We start from the raw sequence: 19,572 nt of genomic DNA on the forward strand, positions 1-19,572 counted from the left end.
GATTCGATACACTCTGTTCCATAACTGTTCTAGGAGGACAATATGTCAAAGAATTCAAAATCCTCAGACTCTGGAGACATTAAAAGACACTTACGTGCTCAAGCTGACACCCCTGAGCAGGCCCCAAGCCCGGGAGTCAATTTGGTCGGAGAAATTAGGGAAATTCGGTGAGAAATGTTGAACATGTCGACAATGCTGATGAAGGTCGTTGCTGACTTGGAGGATCTTGCTGTAATATGTTGATCGATCACTGCCATGGAGGCAAAATTCACTGAGGTGGTTACAAGAGTGGGGGATGTCGGGAAACTGATTGATTATCTGGAGTCATCAGAGAGGGAATTACCTGCTAATTCACTAGTGACCAAGGTGGATTTGGAGCATGTCTGGGAGAAGTTGGAAGACATGGAGAACCATAGCCGGCGGAATAATGTCCAAATCGTCGGAATTCCTGAGGCCGAAGAGGGTCAGGATATTGTGAAATTCCTAGACGGGCTCTTTCCGAATCTGCTTGACATAACAGGCCATAAGATGGAAATCGAGCGAAGCTCACAGGGTTCCGGCTCGGCGATCCACTGAGGGAGACAGGCCACGATCAATTCTGGCCAAATTTCTGAGATCATCTGATAAAGGCCTTGTGTTGCATGAGGCGAGGAGTAAAGGACGGCTTTCTTGGAAGAACCACAGCATTTTCTTGTTCCCAGACTTTGCGAATTCGACAAGAAAGAAACGTGATCGATTCAAGGAATGCAAGAAACTCTTACATCAATGGAAGGTCGCTTTTGCACTGATGTTCCTGGCCAAATTGAGAATAGATGCTAAGGATGGCCGTAAAACATTCACATGTCCCCAGCAAGCGATGTCCTTCATAAAATCAATGGAGTACGTTTTTTTTGGTACTCACGTTGCAGCCGAGTGGACCAACTCATTGAACATTCACTTGACTGTTTGAGGAAACTGAGCGCCTTTTTTGTTTCTTTTTGCGCTGGTTCTGCCTAGCGGCTGGAGTTTGTTTTGTGGAGTAACACTCCTTTGGGACAGTTCTGTGAATGGATCTGCAGGTCCTTTGTGCTTATGCCTCCTATTGGCTGGAGTTTGTTTTATAGATGATCTTTTGTTGTGTAATTCTGTATCACAAAATTTGTATAGAAAAAACAGACTTGAGCAATCTGATGGCAAAGTTGTCGCAGGGGCTCTCGTAGGCGTACATGGATTGTTTGAGTAGAGAGAGATGGACGCCAGTTGGTGCTGTCCTGCACAGAGTTAATGCGCACGTTTTTCTTTTTTCTGTTTGTATGGTTCTGGGGAAGTTCGGGGTTTGATTGTTGCACTAATGTTGGAATGTGGTCTTTATAATTTTGTTTTTGACACACAATCTATTTTTTCTAATATGTCAAAAAGTCAAATGTTAATATGAGTGGATTGTCTCTCTCCACGTGGAATGTGAATGGGTTGGGGCACTCCATAAAAAGAAGGAAGGTTATTTCTCTTCTTAAGCATAAGAAATATGATATAGTGTTTCTTCAAGAAACACATCTTTCCCCACAGGAAGCTAAAAAATTTGGGAAGATATGGGGTGGACATATTTTCTTTAGTGCTGGCTCAAGTAAGAGCAGGGGAGTCATTACACTGATTAGTAAGCATCTACAATTAAAATATCTCAAACAGATTAAAGATAAATTAGGAAGATTCATTATTGTTTTAGCAGAAATTCAGGGGCAAAGTCTAATTTTGGCTAATATTTACGCACTTAACGTTGATGATCAGGGCTTTTTTATAGATCTTGAAGGAATGTTGCAAGCCACTGGCATCCCTCATTTTTGGAGACTTTTGAACCCATCTGATGGGGTCTATACATTTTTTTCATCAGACCATAAGATTTATTCTAGAATAGATTTATATATATATATATATATATATATATCTATATATATATATATATATATATATATATATATAAGTCCCTCATCTGTTGTTGATTGCTCAATTGGAAACATTTTAGTCTCAGATCACACCCTGGTGAATTTAGAGGTGTTGCCACATATAGAGAAATGGAAATCATATAGTTGGTGCTTTAATGTATCTCTTTTGCAAAATCCTGAATTCCAACAAATGTTAAAGGCTGAAATCAATGTTTATATAGAGACCAACTGGTCCTCAGTATCCTCTGTGGGCGTGGCCTGGGAGGCACTTAAGCCGGTTCTTAGGGACCAGATCATACATGATGCCTCATTCACCAAAAAATCCAAAGCACAAGAACTTGTGGAGTTGGAAGGGAATATTAAAAGTGCTGAGGCAGACCTGAAGTGCCGAATGTCATCTGATGGCCTCATAGAATTGACCCAATTGAAATACAAATATTATACTATTTTGTCATGGAAGGTGGAGTTTTGGCTATTCAGGGCAAGACAGTAATACTTTGAGTCAGGGGACAAGGCAGGAAAACTTCTGGCTAGATATATAAAACAGAGAAAGTCTTTTTCTACCATTCCCTCAGTGAAATCTGCTGGTAGTGAAAAATTTACCTCAGCCATTGATATTAATTTTGCTTTTAAACAATTCTATCTTGATCTCTATAATTCCATGTCTTCGTCTACTGATGAGAATATTAGAAACTTTGTTGAACCATTAGAACTTCCTAAACTGACAGCTGAGCAAAAAAATTATCTTGATTCTGAGATAATCTGGGAGGAGCTTGGCGAGGTAATTAAGGCCTTGGCTACAGGCTAGGCTCTGGGGCCAGATGGCTTTGCCACTGAGTTTTTTTTAGATCTTATGCTACAGAATTGGATCCACTTTTGCTAGAAGTTTATACGGAATCATTAAAGAATAGAAAGCTTCCGCCAACCATGACGCAAGCCCGGATCAGTCTGATTCTAAAAAAGGACAAAGATCCAAGCGAGTGTAAGAGTTACCGTCCAATTTCCCTGATCCAGCTAGAGTTATGACATCTCTTATACATATAGATCAGGTGGAGTTTATTCTAGGTGTTTAATCATTATCATGTGGTGAGTGGCGAATGATCAGACTCTGGCCTCTGCCATCTCACTTGATGCCGAAAAGGCATTTAATATGGTAGAATGGGATTATCTTTTTAAGATTTTGGAAATGTACGGGTTTGGGAATACTTTTATTGGTTGGATTAAGTTACTTTATAGCCACCGGTAGTGGCGGTACAAACGAATGGATTAATTTCAGATTATTTTACTCTGGATAGGGGCACCCGGCAGGGTTGCCCTCTTTCCCCATTATTGTTTTGTCTTGCCCTGGAAATATTAGCAGCCGCGATAAGAAAGGAGGCTGATAGTAGGTAGTGGTGGGAGGTGTGGTGCATAGATTCCCAGATCTCAGTTCTTTAGGTATTTACAGCTGCGCCTCCTGCTCTGTACTATTTTTAAGAGTAGTATACACCCCCCTAAAGTGGCAGATACTCTGGGTGTGGTGATTACTGCTTTTGTAAAAGGTCATGAGGCATCAGTGTATTACTCCCTGCTAATTCAGATCTGGATCAGAAAGATTTAAACTTGGTATTGGAGGAGGGAGTGTGGGCTAGGATTCTAAAAAACGTCAAGTAGAGATGCAAGGGTGCACCTTATGCAATTCAAGATTTTACATCAATTCTATTGGACCCCCTCTAGATTGTATAGGCTTAGTCTTAAAGACACACCCACCTGCTGGTGATGCCAATCAGAAGATGGAGACACAACCCATGTTTTATGGTGGTGTGTTAAGATCCAAGAATTTTGGTTGAAGGTTCAGAGTTTTATGTGTGACGTATTGGGCACTCAGATTTAACTTAGCCCCAGACTCTGTATTTTAGGCGATGGGGTGGTCATCAATATAGGGAATAAACAAATAAAAAATTGGGTCCTCACCAGTGTTATGATCGCCAGACAAATTGTTTTAAGTGGATGGAAGTCGGCTGGAGCGCCCCCATTTCAGGAGTGATGCACGGAGATGAGGAGGGAGGTGGCTTTCGAGGAAGTGTCATTTAGAAGACTGGGGAACTTGGACTCATTTGTTGGGAAATGGGGCAACTATTTGGCATTCTTGGAGGGCTGTCAGGGAGGAGCAGTGGAGAGAGAGATGTGTTGTTGGCCAGTTAAAGGTGCAATCAAAAATCTAAATGTCTTACTTTAAGAAGTTGCAACTCTTTCTCTGCATAAACTTATAAACACATTAATATTTATACAGTACAGTTACTCTGCTTAAGTTTCATTGGGAAAGGACAAATACGCCTAATTTACTGCCCGACACAACCTAATTCACCCATCACTGATAAACTGTTTACATCTGCTGGTCCCTTAAACGTGATCACTGAATCACAGTGAAATTATGTGGTGACCATGAGATCAAGAAGCAGGGGTTCCATTCAAGTTTCTACTTACATGGCAGTTATATAGACAGACTTTGCCCTCTAGTGGCTCTTGACTCCCTTACATTGCTCAAGGTGCTGATATGATTTTCAACACTGAAATTGCTATGGTGCTAATATTACACTATTAACACACTCTATAAATGTAGTTGCTTTTCATTTAGCATTCACCTTTCCAAAGTGATTGAAGGGTCCCCTGCAAGCTGAGTTCATGTTACGATGTTAGAGCAGAATTGTGTTTAGTTAATTTCCAGTTTCTATGTCACTTCTGTATGGGGGTTGAATCTGGATTGTTTATCCCAGCATTTAAAGAAATTGAGGAAGGGCTGCTCGTCACAGGTGCAGCATAATAAATGGACAAAGATAATAACGTAACTATTTAATCGTGAGCTAACATGTAGTGGTAGATAAATACCGGCAAAACTACATATTAAATAATAGTCATTTTAAAATTAATTTATTGTTTAGTTCTAGAAATGTTTTTTTGGTCAATTTGACCCCAGACAAAAACACTCTGTAGAGAAATCAAATAAAACACACCAAACAACCAATGGTAGTGCACCAATAAGAAAATCTCAGCATGTGGAAATCCATAGCATTTTTTTTTTAGTTAATTTAAGTAGAAGCTGATAATGTAAAGTAAGATTTTGGAGGTACTTAAAGGACTTTGGGGTCCTTTTAATACCTCAAAATAAAGACTATATTATTTGCATCTCATTTCATTTCTACAAGATGTGAAAAAAAAAAAAAAAAAAAAAATCACAATGCAATTATTCCTTTTACAAGAAGTACATTATGTTTTGTTTTTTTCCCCCATGTTAATCTGATCATAATGCACTGTAATTTAAAGACAGACACTGGGCGAGAGAGAAATGATGTTCTCTGATTTATCATTAGATTAAAATGATTCCATAAGTGCTGTCATATTCATGCTTTCAGACAGCAGTTTGTGCTAAAGTTTATCTGAGGTCTGCTGCAAACCTTTGAAATCACAGACCGCATAATAGCCTGAGCAAAGTGTGGGGGACAGGGGGACGGGTGGGTGGGACAGAAAGGGCTCCCAGCACTTGTTGGACCAAAGTACTAGAGTCTGGAGTACTGAACACCACGGGACACACAGCCTGAGAGACCACACACACACACACACACAGAGAGAGAGAAAGACCATTTTTCTTTTTCTATTTGATACAAAGAGTAATACTGCAAATCTCAGTGTGTACTTTTGCTCTTGCAAAGATGCTTTCTGACATGCCCTGACAAAGATGTCCTCGCTACATTACACACTACTGAAGCACACTTTCCATCTCACTTTCTTTTGCTACCGAGACTAAAGACGTGCAGGTCATAATACATCTCAGTATTAAAACCCTTGTTCTCTGCTGAGGCAGAAGTACTCTTTCTTCTCTCTTTTGCTCTTTGCTCTCTATTATAGTGCAAATCTGTGCTAGACATCTGTATTTCAGTACAATCAGATGAGCCATATTAATTTATGATGGACATTCCATCCTTTTCATCCACCTGTCTATTCTGTATTTAGCCACACTTTGTTCAGTTTTAACTACCAGAAGCACTCGGAGTAATTACAAGCTAAAGTTTTAAAATGACCTCACTTTGAAAAGTGGCCTTAACAGATTTGCTTTCCTTTTTTGTGTGTTTTCTTGATTATACTTGGAAGCAATTTTCAGTATTTTCAGTACAACCTGCAGAGAGAGAAATATTGCCTAGTCAAAAAAAAAAAAAAAAAGAAATAATAATTATAATAATCATAATAATTCTGAAATGTTCCTCCTTTAAACTTTGTCGGATAGATACCATTTTGTTATCATAAATTAGTCATTATAACAAATTAAACCTCTGGTTTTTCTGGTGTAAATACGTATATTTGGCTCTAATTAAAAAAAAAAAAAAAAATGATGTGTTATGTGTGGAATATTTGACTTACCTTGGTTCATGGTGATCCTTAAAAGCTCCAGTGACATTGACTTGATGCAGGGCATGGGTAAAGACATCACACAAACACAATTTGTTCCCTTGTCATGCAGACATAATGACTTTTCTTGTACATGATGTGTCCATACACCTGTTACTTTAGAGGTGGCCAAAGACAGTGATGACAATTAGTTTTCAAATATTTATTCGTGCTATTATTAAATGTTGTTCTGATTTTGTGTTTATAGAAAAAAGCTCACATTCTTGGAATTTCTTGTAATATCATTTAGTAGTTATAAAGCACAGTAAACAGCAATAATTCCTTAACTGTTATTAATCATAGTTGTCAAGTAGTGGGATTTCATAGATCTGTCCCCAAATGGTATTTCACAGAAGGCTTTTTTTCTTTTTTAACTGCCACTGAATGACAGCAAGAGTTATTCTGGTGTTTAATAGGTGACATTTAAATCACTTTAAAGCTTTACATTAAGCCTCTCTGGCTGTTTCAGTTTTTTTTTAACACTGCTCTTTGACAGCTTCAAAGAACAGTGGGCGTTGTAGGTTAGTTCAGCCACATAAAAATGGCCCGCTAATTGCAAAGTTACAAACAGGCTGTGCTTCATGCAAAGCATGTAAACTTCATGTCCTGCTGCAAACTTGTTACATCATCAAAACCGATACAGTGTTATTATATTTAACAAAAACTAAAATGAAAACTAAAATAATTTTCATTAACTAAACTAAAAATAAAAAACTGAAAATATTGGAAAGAAAACTGAAACTAAACTAAAATACCTTTTCACAACTTCAAAATCAACTAAAATAAAAATTCGCGAACTCATTCTAGTTTTAGATATAATAGGTTGAATATGGGCAAAGTGGGACACTTTTGGAAATTTTACTTTTCTTGACACTTTGAATTATGATCCAAACACCACATAACCTAACATTATACTTTTGAAGAAAGCTTAAGATAACTTAGTCAAAAGCAAAAATTGAGAAATATTCAATACTGGGAAGAAGAACCTTTGCAGACCCTCTTTTGACCAAATCTCAGATTTTTTAAAGCAGTAATGGTATAGTGGGACAAATGATTCTCTAGAAAATATCTACAAAGTATTTGGAGTTCATTTATTAATCAGTTAAAATTTTCTTAAACACTTTCACATCATAACATTAAGTTAACATTAAATTTTTTATAATCTTAACAAGATTTACCTCAAATTTCTGTAATTTTCTTTACCATTACTTTTCCCACCAGTGGTTATGAAATGAGCTATGCCACACATCTCAAAGTGAAATCATCCATTTAAAACCTCAAAAAATAAAGAGAGAATTTTCATTTTTGGGTGAACTCATCATATAGTGCATCCGGAAAGTATTCACAGCGCTTCACTTTTTCCACATTTTATGTTACAGCCTTATTCCAAAATGGATTAAATTCATTATTTTCCTCAAAATTCTACAAACAATACCCCATAATGACAACGTGAAAGAAGTTTGTTTGAAATCTTTGCAAATTTATTAAAAATAAAAAACAGGAAAAAAAATAAATAAATAAATCACATGTACATAAGTATTCACAGCCTTTGCCATGACACTCAAAATTGAGCTCAGGTGCATCCTGTTTCCACTGATCATCCTTGAGATGTTTCTACAACTTGATTGGAGTCCACCTGTGGTAAATTCAGTTGATTGGACATGATTTGGAAAGGCACACACCTGTCTATATAAGGTCCCACAGTTAACAGTGCATGTCAGAGCACAAACCAAGCCATGAAGTCCAAGGAATTGTCTGTAGACCTCCAAGACAGGATTGTATCGAGGCACAGATCTGGGGAAGGGTACAGAAAAATTTCTGCAGCATTGAAGGTCCCAATGAGCACAGTGGCCTCCATCATCCATAAATGGAAAAAGTTTGGAACCACCAGGACTCTTCCTAGAGCTGGCCGCCCGGCCAAACTGAGCGATCGGGGGAGAAGGACCTTAGTCAGGGAGGTGACCAAGAACCCGATGGTCACTCTGACAGAGCTCCAGCATTTCTCTGTGGAGAGAGGAGAACCTTTCAGAAGAATAACTATCTCTGCAGCACTCCACCAATCAGGCCTGTATGGTGGAGTGGCCAGACGGAAGCCACTCCTCAGTAAAAGGCACATGACAGCCTACCTGGAGTTTGCCAAAAGGCACCTGAAGGACTCTCAGACCATGAGAAACTAAATTCTCTGGTCTGATGAAACAAAGATTGAACTCTTTGGCCTGAATGGCAAGCGTCATGTCTGGAGGAAACCAGGCACCGCTCATCACCTGGCCAATACCATCCCTACAGTGAAGCATGGTGGTGGCAGCATCATGCTGTGGGGATGTTTTTCAGCGGCAGGAACTGGGAGACTAGTCAGGATCGAGGGAAAGATGAATGCAGCAATGTACAGAGACATCCTTTATGAAAACCTGCTCCAGAGCGCTCTGGACCTCAGACTGGGGCGAAGGTTCATCTTCCAACAGGACAACGACCCTAAGCACACAGCCAAGATAACAAAGGAGCGGCTACGGGACAACTCTGTGAATGTCCTTGAGTGGCCCAGCCAGAGTCCAGACTTGAACCCGATTGAACATCTCTGGAGAGATCTGAAAATGGCTGTGCACCGACGCTCCCCATCCAACCTGATGGAGCTTGAGAGGTCCTGCAAAGAAGAATGGGAGAAACTGCCCAAAAATAGGTGTGCCAAGCTTGTAGCATCATACTCAAAAAGACTTGAGGCTGTAATTGGTGCCAAAGGTGCTTCAACAAAGTATTGAGCAAAGGCTGTGAATACTTATGTACGTGTGATTTTTTTCATTTTTTATTTTTAATAAATTTGCAAAGATTTCAAACAAACTTCTTTCACGTTGTCATTATGGGGTATTGTTTGTAGAATTTTGAGGAAAATAATGAATTTAATTCATTTTGGAATAAGGCTGTAACATAACAATGTGGAAAAAGTGAAGCACTGTGAATACTTTCCAGATGCACTGTATACTCACCCACATGCCATTCAAGATGTGCATGACTTTCTTTCATCTGCTGAACACAAAGATTTTTAGAAGAATGTCTAAGCTCTGAACGTGTTATAAAGAATGAGACTCAGGACCCAGACGCAGAGTGAAGGAGGAATTTATTTATATACAAAAATATATAAAAAAGCAAACTAAAAACTCTCTTAAAGGTGGAAAACAAACAAGTCCAGAGCAGAGCTAACTGAAGAGGGACTGGGGCAGACGAAACAGGGACCAGGACTGACTGGACTGAACAGGGATGGAAAACCAGACTGATAAGAAACTAACTAGACCTACTGAACATGAGACAAACACTGACTGAAAAAACAAGATGAACTGGCACTGGACAGCAAACACGAGGAGAATTTCAACGGAAGAGAAATCAAACAGGTTAACGGGAAATGAACTAATAAGCAAACAAGGAGGCAGTGTATGACTTAAGACAGAGAGACATGCGGCAATACAGAAACAAAGCCATGTGCTTTCACAAGACAACACCCGAATGGCATGAGCGCACATCGCCAAGACAATATATGCCCATGCCAACTGACAAAAAAGATGAGAATGCGAAACGATGGCAAACAAAGCAATGCCACGCATTCACACACTAAACGAAACTGGAGCGTACATCGTGAGCCAAACAGCACTTGATGGGAGGCAGGCCTCAGGGAGGAGGCAGGGTGCTGGCTCGTTGACCGTGGCAACTAAAACTCCCACAAGGGGGAAAACAAACAAGTCCAGGGCAGAGTTAACTGAAGAAGGGCTGGGGCAGATGAAACAGGGACCAGGACTGACCGGACCAAACAGGGATGGGAAACAAGATTGATAAGAAACTAACTAGACTGACTGAACATGAGACAAATACCGACTGAACAAACAAGACTTGAAACAAGATAAACTGGCACTGGACAGCAAACACGAGGAGACTAAAATAGGGAGAGAAATCAAACGGGTTAACAGGGGACAGGTGAGGCAAATTAACTAATAATAAGCAAACAAGGAGGTGGGGTATGACATAAGACAGAGAGACATGCTGCGATACAGACACAAAACAAAGTCACGTGCTTTCACAAGACAACAAAACACCCGAATGGCATGAGCACTCATCGCCAAGACAGTAAGGCAATATACGCCCTTGCCAACCTACAAACAAGACCAGAGAATGCGTAGCAACGCCAAACAAAGCGATGCCACGCATTCTCACACTAAACGAAACCGGAGCGTACAGGCAAACGCCACAAGATGCACGCAACAGGTGACAAAAACAAGACAGGACACCTGTGCGAGAGTCCGGCCACACACACACCCGACACCTTAGACCGAAGTGACCGAACCTCAGCACAACATGAAGACAGCTCGTTAGGCGCACCTGCGTTTGCGAGAGCCAGACAAATTATTGACGAGAGTGCATGCTGCCAAGATGACATAAGCGCGATGCACCCACGTCAATAACAGACAGACATGGAGCACGAGTGTCTACATCCCAACACAGACCAAAACCGAACCAGACAGGAAGTCAGGATCCAGACACCGTGCTCCCGACATGAAACAAGTTGGACTGAAGAGCGCACGGCAGGGAATACAACTGAAACTGCGTGCTCCAACACACTCTCATTGCAAAATCATCAGAATTCGTACAGCTTTTCTAAATTTGGCTAATTCGTATGATATTGTGCGACTGCACTCGTTTGAATTCCTACGACATTCACTACAGCCAATGACGTCGATGGACATCGTTTCCATCTAATACGCGACAATTACTTGCTCCTGTCACACACAACAGCTTCCTATCATGTTTCCACACTCTACTGATTTTTTTAAGTTTAGATAAGGGGTTTGGATAAGGGCATAATATTAATAAGTATGTCCTTAACTCCTCGGGCGCAGAACTCGCGCTTACTTCCGCATTAGACATCTGGGAATTTCGTAGGAAGTCGTAGGAGTTTATGCGAACAACATCATGCGAGACCATACAAAATAGCCAACTCATAAATTATGTATAACTTTTCATGAGATAGGGTTGGCGCGCTCACACAAAGACAGACAAGGAAACACAAGACAGACATGGGATGATGATGCCACGGTCCTGTCAGACCAAAACCCAGACTGACAGAGTGACAGGACCGTGACAGTATGTCCATACAATACAAGTCAATGGGATCCAAAACTTTGAAGCTCCAAGAAGCACATAAAGGCAGCATAAAAGTAATCTGTAAATTATTTAATCCATGTCTTCTGAAGTGATCTAATCGGTTTTGGGTGAGAACAGACCAAAATGTAACTACTTTTTCACTGTACATCTTGCAATTGTAGTCTACAGGAACGATCATGAGTTCAAGCTCAAATACACTTACTAGTACAGTTCGCAGAATGCTACATGGCACTGGGAAATATTATCAAGCTTGAAATCATGATTGCCAAGGAAACTGCTGATGTCCATATTTACAGTAAAAAAGGACTTAAGTATTGATCTGTTTCTCACCCACATCTATCATATCGCTTCTAAAGACCTGAATTTAACCACTGAAGTTGTATGCATTACTTTTATGCTGCCTTTATGTGCTTTTTGGAGATTCAAAGTATTGGCTGCTATTGACTTGCATTGTATGAACCTACAGAGCTTAAATATTCTTTGTTTGTGTTCAGCAGAAGAATGAAAGTCATACACATCTGGGATGGCATGAGGGTGAGTAAATGTTAAGAGAACTCTAATTTTTGGGTGAACTATCCCTTTAACTGTTTACTCCCCAAAGATTAGTTAAGCAATGATTTATAATCATTTAAGGAAATACATACAGATACAATGTGGATCAAGCTAAATGTCCTTTGTCACTTTACCCATATTCAACCTATATTATAAAACCTGCAACATTTAAAATCCACATAAAACATGAAAATACCACTAGATAGAGGTAACACAAGACTGCCCTGAGAAATGTAATGATGTTAGACTTTAAATTAAACCAGTAAACGCTCAGCTTTGGCAGACATAAAAAATACTAAAATTAAAATAAAAACTAACTAAACTGAAAAACTGGAATAAAAAAAACAATTTGAAAATTAAAAAATAAATAAATAAATAAATAAATAAAAAACTGAAAACTAAACTAAAACTAACAGAAAAACTGTGAAAACTAACTAAAACTAAACTAAACTGTAAAGGCAAATTGAATATAAAATATAAATTAAAACTAAATTAAAAATCCAAAAATGTAATAATAACACTGAACCGATATAAAACGTAATCATTCTAGTTTAAGTTTTGAAAAATATATCTAAATGTGATGTCTAAATATAAATGCTCCTACGTCTGCAAGTGAATCGTTAATCTTAGGAAACGTCCCGCGCGTAATAGCACAATTTGGCTGATACAGCGAGTGTTGTTCTTGCTCATTTTGGCACCAGTAGGACTGGGAATAGCCTGTTGCGATGTCTGTTAGAGTAGAGTCTTATGTCAAAGAAACTGATATTTTCATTAGCAATGTTTTACCAATTATTTGAGGACTGATATATTGAAGAAATTTTAAACAAACCACATTCCTATCATGACTGAAACGTGATTGGGAACCTGATGTCCAGTTTACTTTGGTGAATTCAGAGTTTGCGCATCACAGACTGTTATTTTAACAGTGCAACACCGCCAGTCCCAGTGCATTTCAACCGGTATTTCCGTCGGAGGAACCTGGACCGCTGAAACTCCACTGATAATTGATTCGGGTGAGTAAAATTTTGAAAGAATTGTCTGTAAAGAAATTATGACAATCGGACAGTTACATATTTAATAAACTGTAAACATTAAAATCATATTTCATGCATTTAATAATAATAAAAATGGCATTATACAAGTCCAAAAATATGTCTTGCAGCAAATTGTGTCTATGCAATTAACAGTGCAATTTACAGACATTTACAGATCTTGTATAGGTTTGTTCTTTTTGAAAGTTAGAACTTGCTTTTGAATTTTGTCTGCACTAGGAACAAAACAGAGGTTTAAATTAATTACACACACTTTGGGTCTCTAAAGTGTTGCTAATTTAATGTGTAAATAAATGGCATACAAATATCCCATACGACTCATTTTTTTCAGTCATTCTTGAACTAAGAAATCTAAACTTTTGATTTAATTTTGTGCTACTTAAAAAAAGTCACTAATGTTTTTGTTTATTTCCAGTGTCAATCATGACTTACAATGGGTCAGCAAATGTTGGATGCTTGGTGTCGAGCGATGTGTGTAACGGGAACTTGACCAAAAGGGAAGTGTCTGTGACCTCAACTGCCATCTCAATGTCGGTGGGCATAGTTTCCAACACTCTGGCCCTCCTCATCCTAATCAAAGCCTACCGCAGGTTCAGATTCAAGTCTAAAGCAGCCTTTCTCCTCTCCGCTGGTGGTCTGGTGGTGACTGATTTCTTGGGACATCTGATCAATGGCTCTTTAGCTCTCTATGTTTATGCCTCCCAGAAAGACTGGGAAATATTTGACCCCCACAAGGCTCTATGCAACTTTTTTGGTGTTTGTATGGCTTTCTTTGGCTTGAGTCCCCTGCTGCTCGGGAGCTTGATGGCAGTGGAACGCTGCATCGGAGTGACCCGTCCACTTTTCCACACCACAGCTCTGGGGTCCCATCATGTCAAGAGGCTGCTGGTTCTGACTTGGCTCCTGGGTCTGCTGGTGGCTCTACTGCCCATCATGTTTCAGCGGCCATACCAGGTGCAGCGTTCCCGTAGCTGGTGCTTTTTCCGCCTGCATGGGCCGCGTGACTGGGTGGATGTGCTTCTCCCGATATTATTTTCTGTCCTGGGCTTGCTTGCACTTCTGGTGTCACTAGTTTGTAATACTGTGACTGGTCTCACTCTCCTGCGGTGTCGGGTACAGCTTGACCGAGATCATCATCGCCATGGCTGTAACACATCACACCATTCTGAAATGATCTGCCAGCTTTTGGCAATTATGTTGGTTTCCTGTGTGTGTTGGGGCCCTATTCTGGTGAGAAAATCTTTCTTATTTATAACACTGGCTAATAGAATAACTAATAGAGTATTCTTAAAGGAATAGTTCACCAAAAATTGAAAATTTTCTCATCATTTACTCACCCTCATGCCATCCCAGATGTGTATGACATTCTTTCTGTAGGTCCATACAGTGCAAGTGAATGGTGATAAAAATTTTGAAGCTCCAAAAAGCACATTCCCTTGCACTATCTGTATATAACAGATTTGTATTTGTACATGCGTATATATAATAATGTGTGTGTGTGTGTGTGTGTGTATACAGTACTGTGCAAAAGTTTTAGGCACATAAAATATTTCACAAAAGCATTTGTCTTAAGATGGTTATTTATATCTGATACTTTAGTGTCAATAGGAAATATATATGTTATATGTCCCAAACATTACTTTTGCAAATAGAAAAGATTAGAATAGAAGAACAGGGAGCCCTGCAACAGATGTCATGTCTCCCACAAAGCCCCCCACTGAACATAGTGTCAGTCTGTGATTACATAAAGAGACAGAAGCAATTGAGACAGCCTAAATAGATAGAAGAACTGTGGCCAATTCTCCAAGAAGCTTGGTACATCCTATCTGCCAACAACCAAGAAAAACTGTGTTCAGGTGTACATAGGAGAATTGGTACTGTTTTTAAGGCAAAGGTTGTCACACCGAATATTGATTTAGCTTTTTTTATGTTTACTGGACTTTGTATGACATTAAGTGATAAATGAAAACTATTTATGGCATTATTTTTGAAGACATCCTCACTATGCAACATTTTTCACAAGTGCCTAAAACGTTTGCACAGTACTGTATATATTTTGTCTTATTGTGTTTTTCTATACGTATATACTTATATTTTCTATACGATTTTTATTCCATTTTGTTTTATTATTATATCTGTCTTGTTATTGTATTGATTGTGCACTGGAAGCTTCTGTCACCAAGACAAATTCTTTGTATGTGTAAGCATATTTGGCAATAAAGCTCATTCTGATTTTGATTCTGATTAAGGCAGCATAAAATGAATCTATAAGACTCTAATGGTTTAATGCATGTCTTCTGAAGCAATCCAGTCGGTTTTGGGTGAGAACAGACCAAAATGTAACTCCTTTGTACATCTTGCCATTGCAGTCTCTAGGCACAATCATAATTTCAAGCTTGATTACACTTTCTAGTGCTTGATGCATGCACAAAGTGCTATATGGCGCTAGGAAATGTAATCAAGCTTGAAATAATGATTGTAAGCAGACTGCTGATGTCAAGATTTATAATGAAAAATTAGTTACATTTTGGTCTGTTCTTGTCCAAAATTGATTAGATCGCTTCAGAAGACATGGATTAAATCACTGGAGTCTTAATGATTACTTTTATGCTGCATTTACATGCTTTTTGGAGCTTCAAAGTTTTGGTCACCATTCACTTTTATTGTATGGACCTAAAGAGCTGAGATATTCTTCTAAAAATCTTTATTTGTGTTCTGCAGAAGAAAGAAAATTATACATATTTGGAATGGCATGAGGGTGAGTAAATAATAAGAGAATTTTCATTTTTGGGTAACCATTCTTTTAAAATACTTGTTTCATCTGGTCAAGAGTTAAATGATTATTTCACCCAAAAAGTTTAATTTTGACATTATTTACTCAACATCATGACATTCCAAACACATTACTGTCATTTTTCCATGGAACACGAAAGGAAAGATTTTGAAGTGTCTTCTTGCAGCTGTTTTCTACACAACAGTTTATAGTGAACACATGCAGCTGCCAACCTCCAAAATGGACAAAAAATAAATAAATAAAAGTAATTGATATGACAGATATTTAGAACAGAATCTAGAGAACATAGAGATATTTAGGTTGTTATTCACTGGAAATCCTCACCTCCACTGAAGCTCTCAAATCTCATTATCCCTCTCAACGACACACACAAGAACCAATAGTGTTGTTGCATCAATGACATCAAACCTGCATGATGCACAGACGTACCATTTTTTAATCTAAACACAAATAACATTTCAGAGTTTTGGCTGAAGAAAAGTTTATCAGTGAATAACAACTTAAATTTCTGTCTGTTCCTCACACAAATCTATCAGGTGGCTTCAGAAGATTTGAACAATTGGAGAGAAGTTGTATAGACTACTTTTATGGTGCTTCACAGCCATGGTCACTATGTCACTGTATGGAAAAGGGCTGCTTTGGGAGAACTTTTTCTTTAATTCAAATACATTAATTAGCATTATTTTTAATAAATCATAGAAAAAAAATGTACACAGTGAAAAACAATTCTTTATTTTTATCTGAATATTCAGTATCTCAGCAATATTGCTTTCTGCTCAGGTCTACGCTATACAGATGTATACATTTAGTGTGAGATGCTTCATGCACTGTATGGTTTGGTTTGGTCCACAGATAACAAGCATCATCTTAAGCCTACAGGATCATGATGAGGATCAGACATACACCCATATGCTGCTGGTTGTGCACATGGCAACATGGAACCAGATTCTCGATCCATGGGTCTACATTCTCCTTCGGAAAGCTGTGTTGAAGAGGCTTTTCCAGGTGGCACTGAGACTTTGCAGTACTCATCCCAAACCCACATTCTGGTGGCAGGGCAGCACTCTGGGTAGTTCCATAGAGGCCAGTAGCTCAGTGATCAGTAGACCAGACCTCATCTGCCTGGATGGGCCTTTCTTACCAGACACAGCCATCCAATCAGCTCACCTCCCTTGAGCCTCAATGAGGGATATGAGACCTCGATTAACGGATATGAGGATAATAAGTGGAAAAGACTGTTTCAGATGTCCATTCTAAGACCTAAGTTCAGTCTTAGGTCACTTACCTAAGTGTGAGGGGTTCTCATTAGTGGAGGTACAGTGGAGCCAAATTTAGATAGGGACCAAAAAGGAGCTAACTGCATTTTGTCTTTTGCCAACTGAAGTCTAAATCAACCCAAGACATTTGTTTAAATGAGAGGAGAACAAAATTATCTTCTTTAGGCTTTTGAGGAAGTCTATGTTGCATTAAACGTGTTTTGAAAAAAAAAAAAAAAAAAAAAAAATATATATATATATATATATATATATATAGTTATCAACAAAATAAAAAATGGTCATGGTTAAATGTTTCAAACATATATGTTATGTTAAGTGCTGGTTCCATTGCCTCTCATTTACAGTTTACTGTATATATAATTATATTGCAACTGTCTTGGGTGTCCTGAAATGCTTACTTAAACACTCACACTGCATTCATGGATCAGTTTTTAAGATGTATTTTTGTTGTTTGCTGCAGCTGTTTTTATTTTTTTTCTTACACGGTCTTTAGCACTACTGACCTTGTGATATAATGTCTTCATAAAGGTCATAAATGTTGCATATTGACATTTTTGTCCAAGGTGTTACATATGGTTGTTAATATATTTGAGCTTAATCACGTAATGTATGTATTTTAACATACCTATGGTTTTTAACATAGTTGGCCATTTTAAGCTTAAAAATATAAATAAATAAACACTTTTCCCTTGCTGGAAAAAACAACCTATAACAGCTTAATGAGGCAGCTCATCCAAAAATGAAACTTTGACTTACCCTCATGCCATCTCTGATGTGTATGACTTCTGTGCAGAACACAAATTGACATTTTTAGAAGAATATTTCAGCTCTGTAGGTCCATAGAATGCAAATGAATGATAACTAAAGCTTTGAAGCTCCAAAAAGCACATAAAGACAGCATAAAAGTAATCTATAAGACTCCAGTGGTTTAATAAATGTCTTCTGAAGCAATCCGACTGGTTTTGAGTGAGAACACACCAAAATATAACTCCTTTTTCACTATAAATTTTTACAGTCTCCTTGGCGATCATGATTGCAAGCTCGATTACACTTCCTTGCGCTCTGTGCATGAGTCAAGTAAAAGTACTAGGAAGTGTAATCAATTTTTCAACTTGTACTGATTTTTTAAGGTGTCGTGATGGATTAATTTTAAGAAGTGTCTTTCATGATAACGTTTTGAGTCACTAACATTGAGAAGTTTCTAGAGAAAATGCTGAGCTTTTAGTTGTCTTTTAGCTGCATATAACCATCAGAAGACTTTGGACATGTTATGCTATGCATGTTTATGCATGCTACTCAGAGAAATCTTGATTATTTGGCTACAAATAAGTAATGAAATGACTTTAAGATCAACAGCACCAAATGAAAGCTTTTTATTTATTTATTCTTTTACATTAAGATATTTATATTTACTTATTTAAGAAAACAAACTAAGCTTACCATCTATATAATGTTTGATGCGTAGCTGTACCTTTCCAACATTTAAGGCCGAACCGCTAGGGGGAAGCATCACAGTAATGCGCCATAAGAACAACAAAGGCAACGTGACGTCTTTAGTCTGACCACTTCCGCCTTGTCCATTCAGCGCATGCTTCTCTGTACAGCTGTGTTTATCAGGTCAGTAATGAATATCGTTTCGTGTTTAGTTCAAATATACTTGACCTACGATGACTACATTGTAATCATCATATCTGCTGTAGTTTTATTGTGTCGTGTTTTTGTTATGAGATTTTGAGTTGTGTGCGCTGTTATGGTCGCAGTGATGTTAGCTGATCTCCAGAGCGGACGCTGCATTCACCCTCATGCAGATTATGCACTGTCAGGATTTGCTTTATTCCCCCAGCACTGCTCGCTGTCACCACGCCATGTGATGATATGTGTGTGAGGGAGAGACAGCTTATTCTTTTCAATGCACCAGCTATTAAGACAGGGCGCTGATAGGGTAAGCGCGTTTTAAATGTGAAGGGCAGCACTGCAAACTTGAAACATTTCTCTAGCTTTGTATTTCATCACTTTTTCTGTGATGCTGAGGCTTTGTAGCCTCCTGATAGGCGCATCAGCAGTAATAAACACGCAGGGTTGCAGTTTATTAGTTACTATGCAGTTACTCAGCTCAATTCAGTAGACTGTGCTGGTGTAGTTGGTTAAAATGTGGAGATATGTGTCGTTGCTTTGTCGTGTAATATTTGTACCATTCTGTATCAATGTGCAAGCCATATTTATATGTAATTCTTTTAGACGGATAAATGAAATTGTTTTTCGATCTTTTAGGGTATTAGGGGATTTTAAAATTGTGATTTACATGCCTGAATATAGTAAAATGTAGTAATAAAAGGTGCACTCTGTAATTTTTTGTTTTGTTTTGCATGTTGTCTTGTACTTACACTGACACCTTGTGGAGTGGATGCAGC

At 38.5% G+C, this 19,572-nt stretch overlaps 2 protein-coding genes and 1 long non-coding RNA gene across 4 annotated transcripts in view; 2 read left to right on the forward strand and 1 right to left on the reverse strand.

The window, feature by feature from the left end:
- Positions 1 to 13,304: 13,304 nt before the first annotated feature.
- On the forward strand, positions 13,305 to 17,251 carry LOC127428160 (prostaglandin F2-alpha receptor-like). Its single transcript, XM_051676290.1, has 2 exons — positions 13,305 to 14,320; positions 16,737 to 17,251. Exons 1-2 carry the CDS (start codon positions 13,514 to 13,516, stop codon positions 17,058 to 17,060), a joined length of 1,131 nt encoding a protein of 376 aa, XP_051532250.1. The 5' UTR covers positions 13,305 to 13,513; the 3' UTR covers positions 17,061 to 17,251.
- LOC127428161 (uncharacterized) lies at positions 16,917 to 18,768 on the reverse strand. Its single transcript, XR_007895037.1, has 3 exons — positions 18,602 to 18,768; positions 17,918 to 17,946; positions 16,917 to 17,062 (listed from the first exon to the last, which is right to left on the reverse strand). It is a non-coding gene; the product is annotated as an uncharacterized LOC127428161 (long non-coding RNA).
- The window catches only part of LOC127428159 (transcription factor BTF3 homolog 4), a 3,501-nt gene continuing 2,624 nt past the window's right edge, over positions 18,696 to 19,572 (forward strand). The window contains exon 1 of one of the 2 annotated variants that reach the window (XM_051676289.1): positions 18,696 to 18,778. The gene's annotated coding sequence lies outside the window, so the exon portion shown is untranslated. Of the gene's footprint in view, positions 18,779 to 19,285 lie in introns of those variants that run through there. The other variant, XM_051676288.1, reaches the window with a different exon arrangement.

The sequence above is a fragment of the Myxocyprinus asiaticus genome, chromosome 37 (genome assembly GCF_019703515.2).
Source record: "Myxocyprinus asiaticus isolate MX2 ecotype Aquarium Trade chromosome 37, UBuf_Myxa_2, whole genome shotgun sequence".
NCBI lineage: Eukaryota > Metazoa > Chordata > Actinopteri > Cypriniformes > Catostomidae > Myxocyprinus > Myxocyprinus asiaticus.

Coding starts and splice junctions, on each gene's coding strand:
- LOC127428160 (XM_051676290.1), top strand. CDS start 13,514: ATGACTTACAATGGGTCAGCAAATGTTGGATGCTTGGTGTCGAGCGAT. Junction 14,321..16,736: donor TGTGTTGGGGCCCTATTCTG/GTGAGAAAATCT, acceptor TTTGGTCCACAG/ATAACAAGCATCATCTTAAG.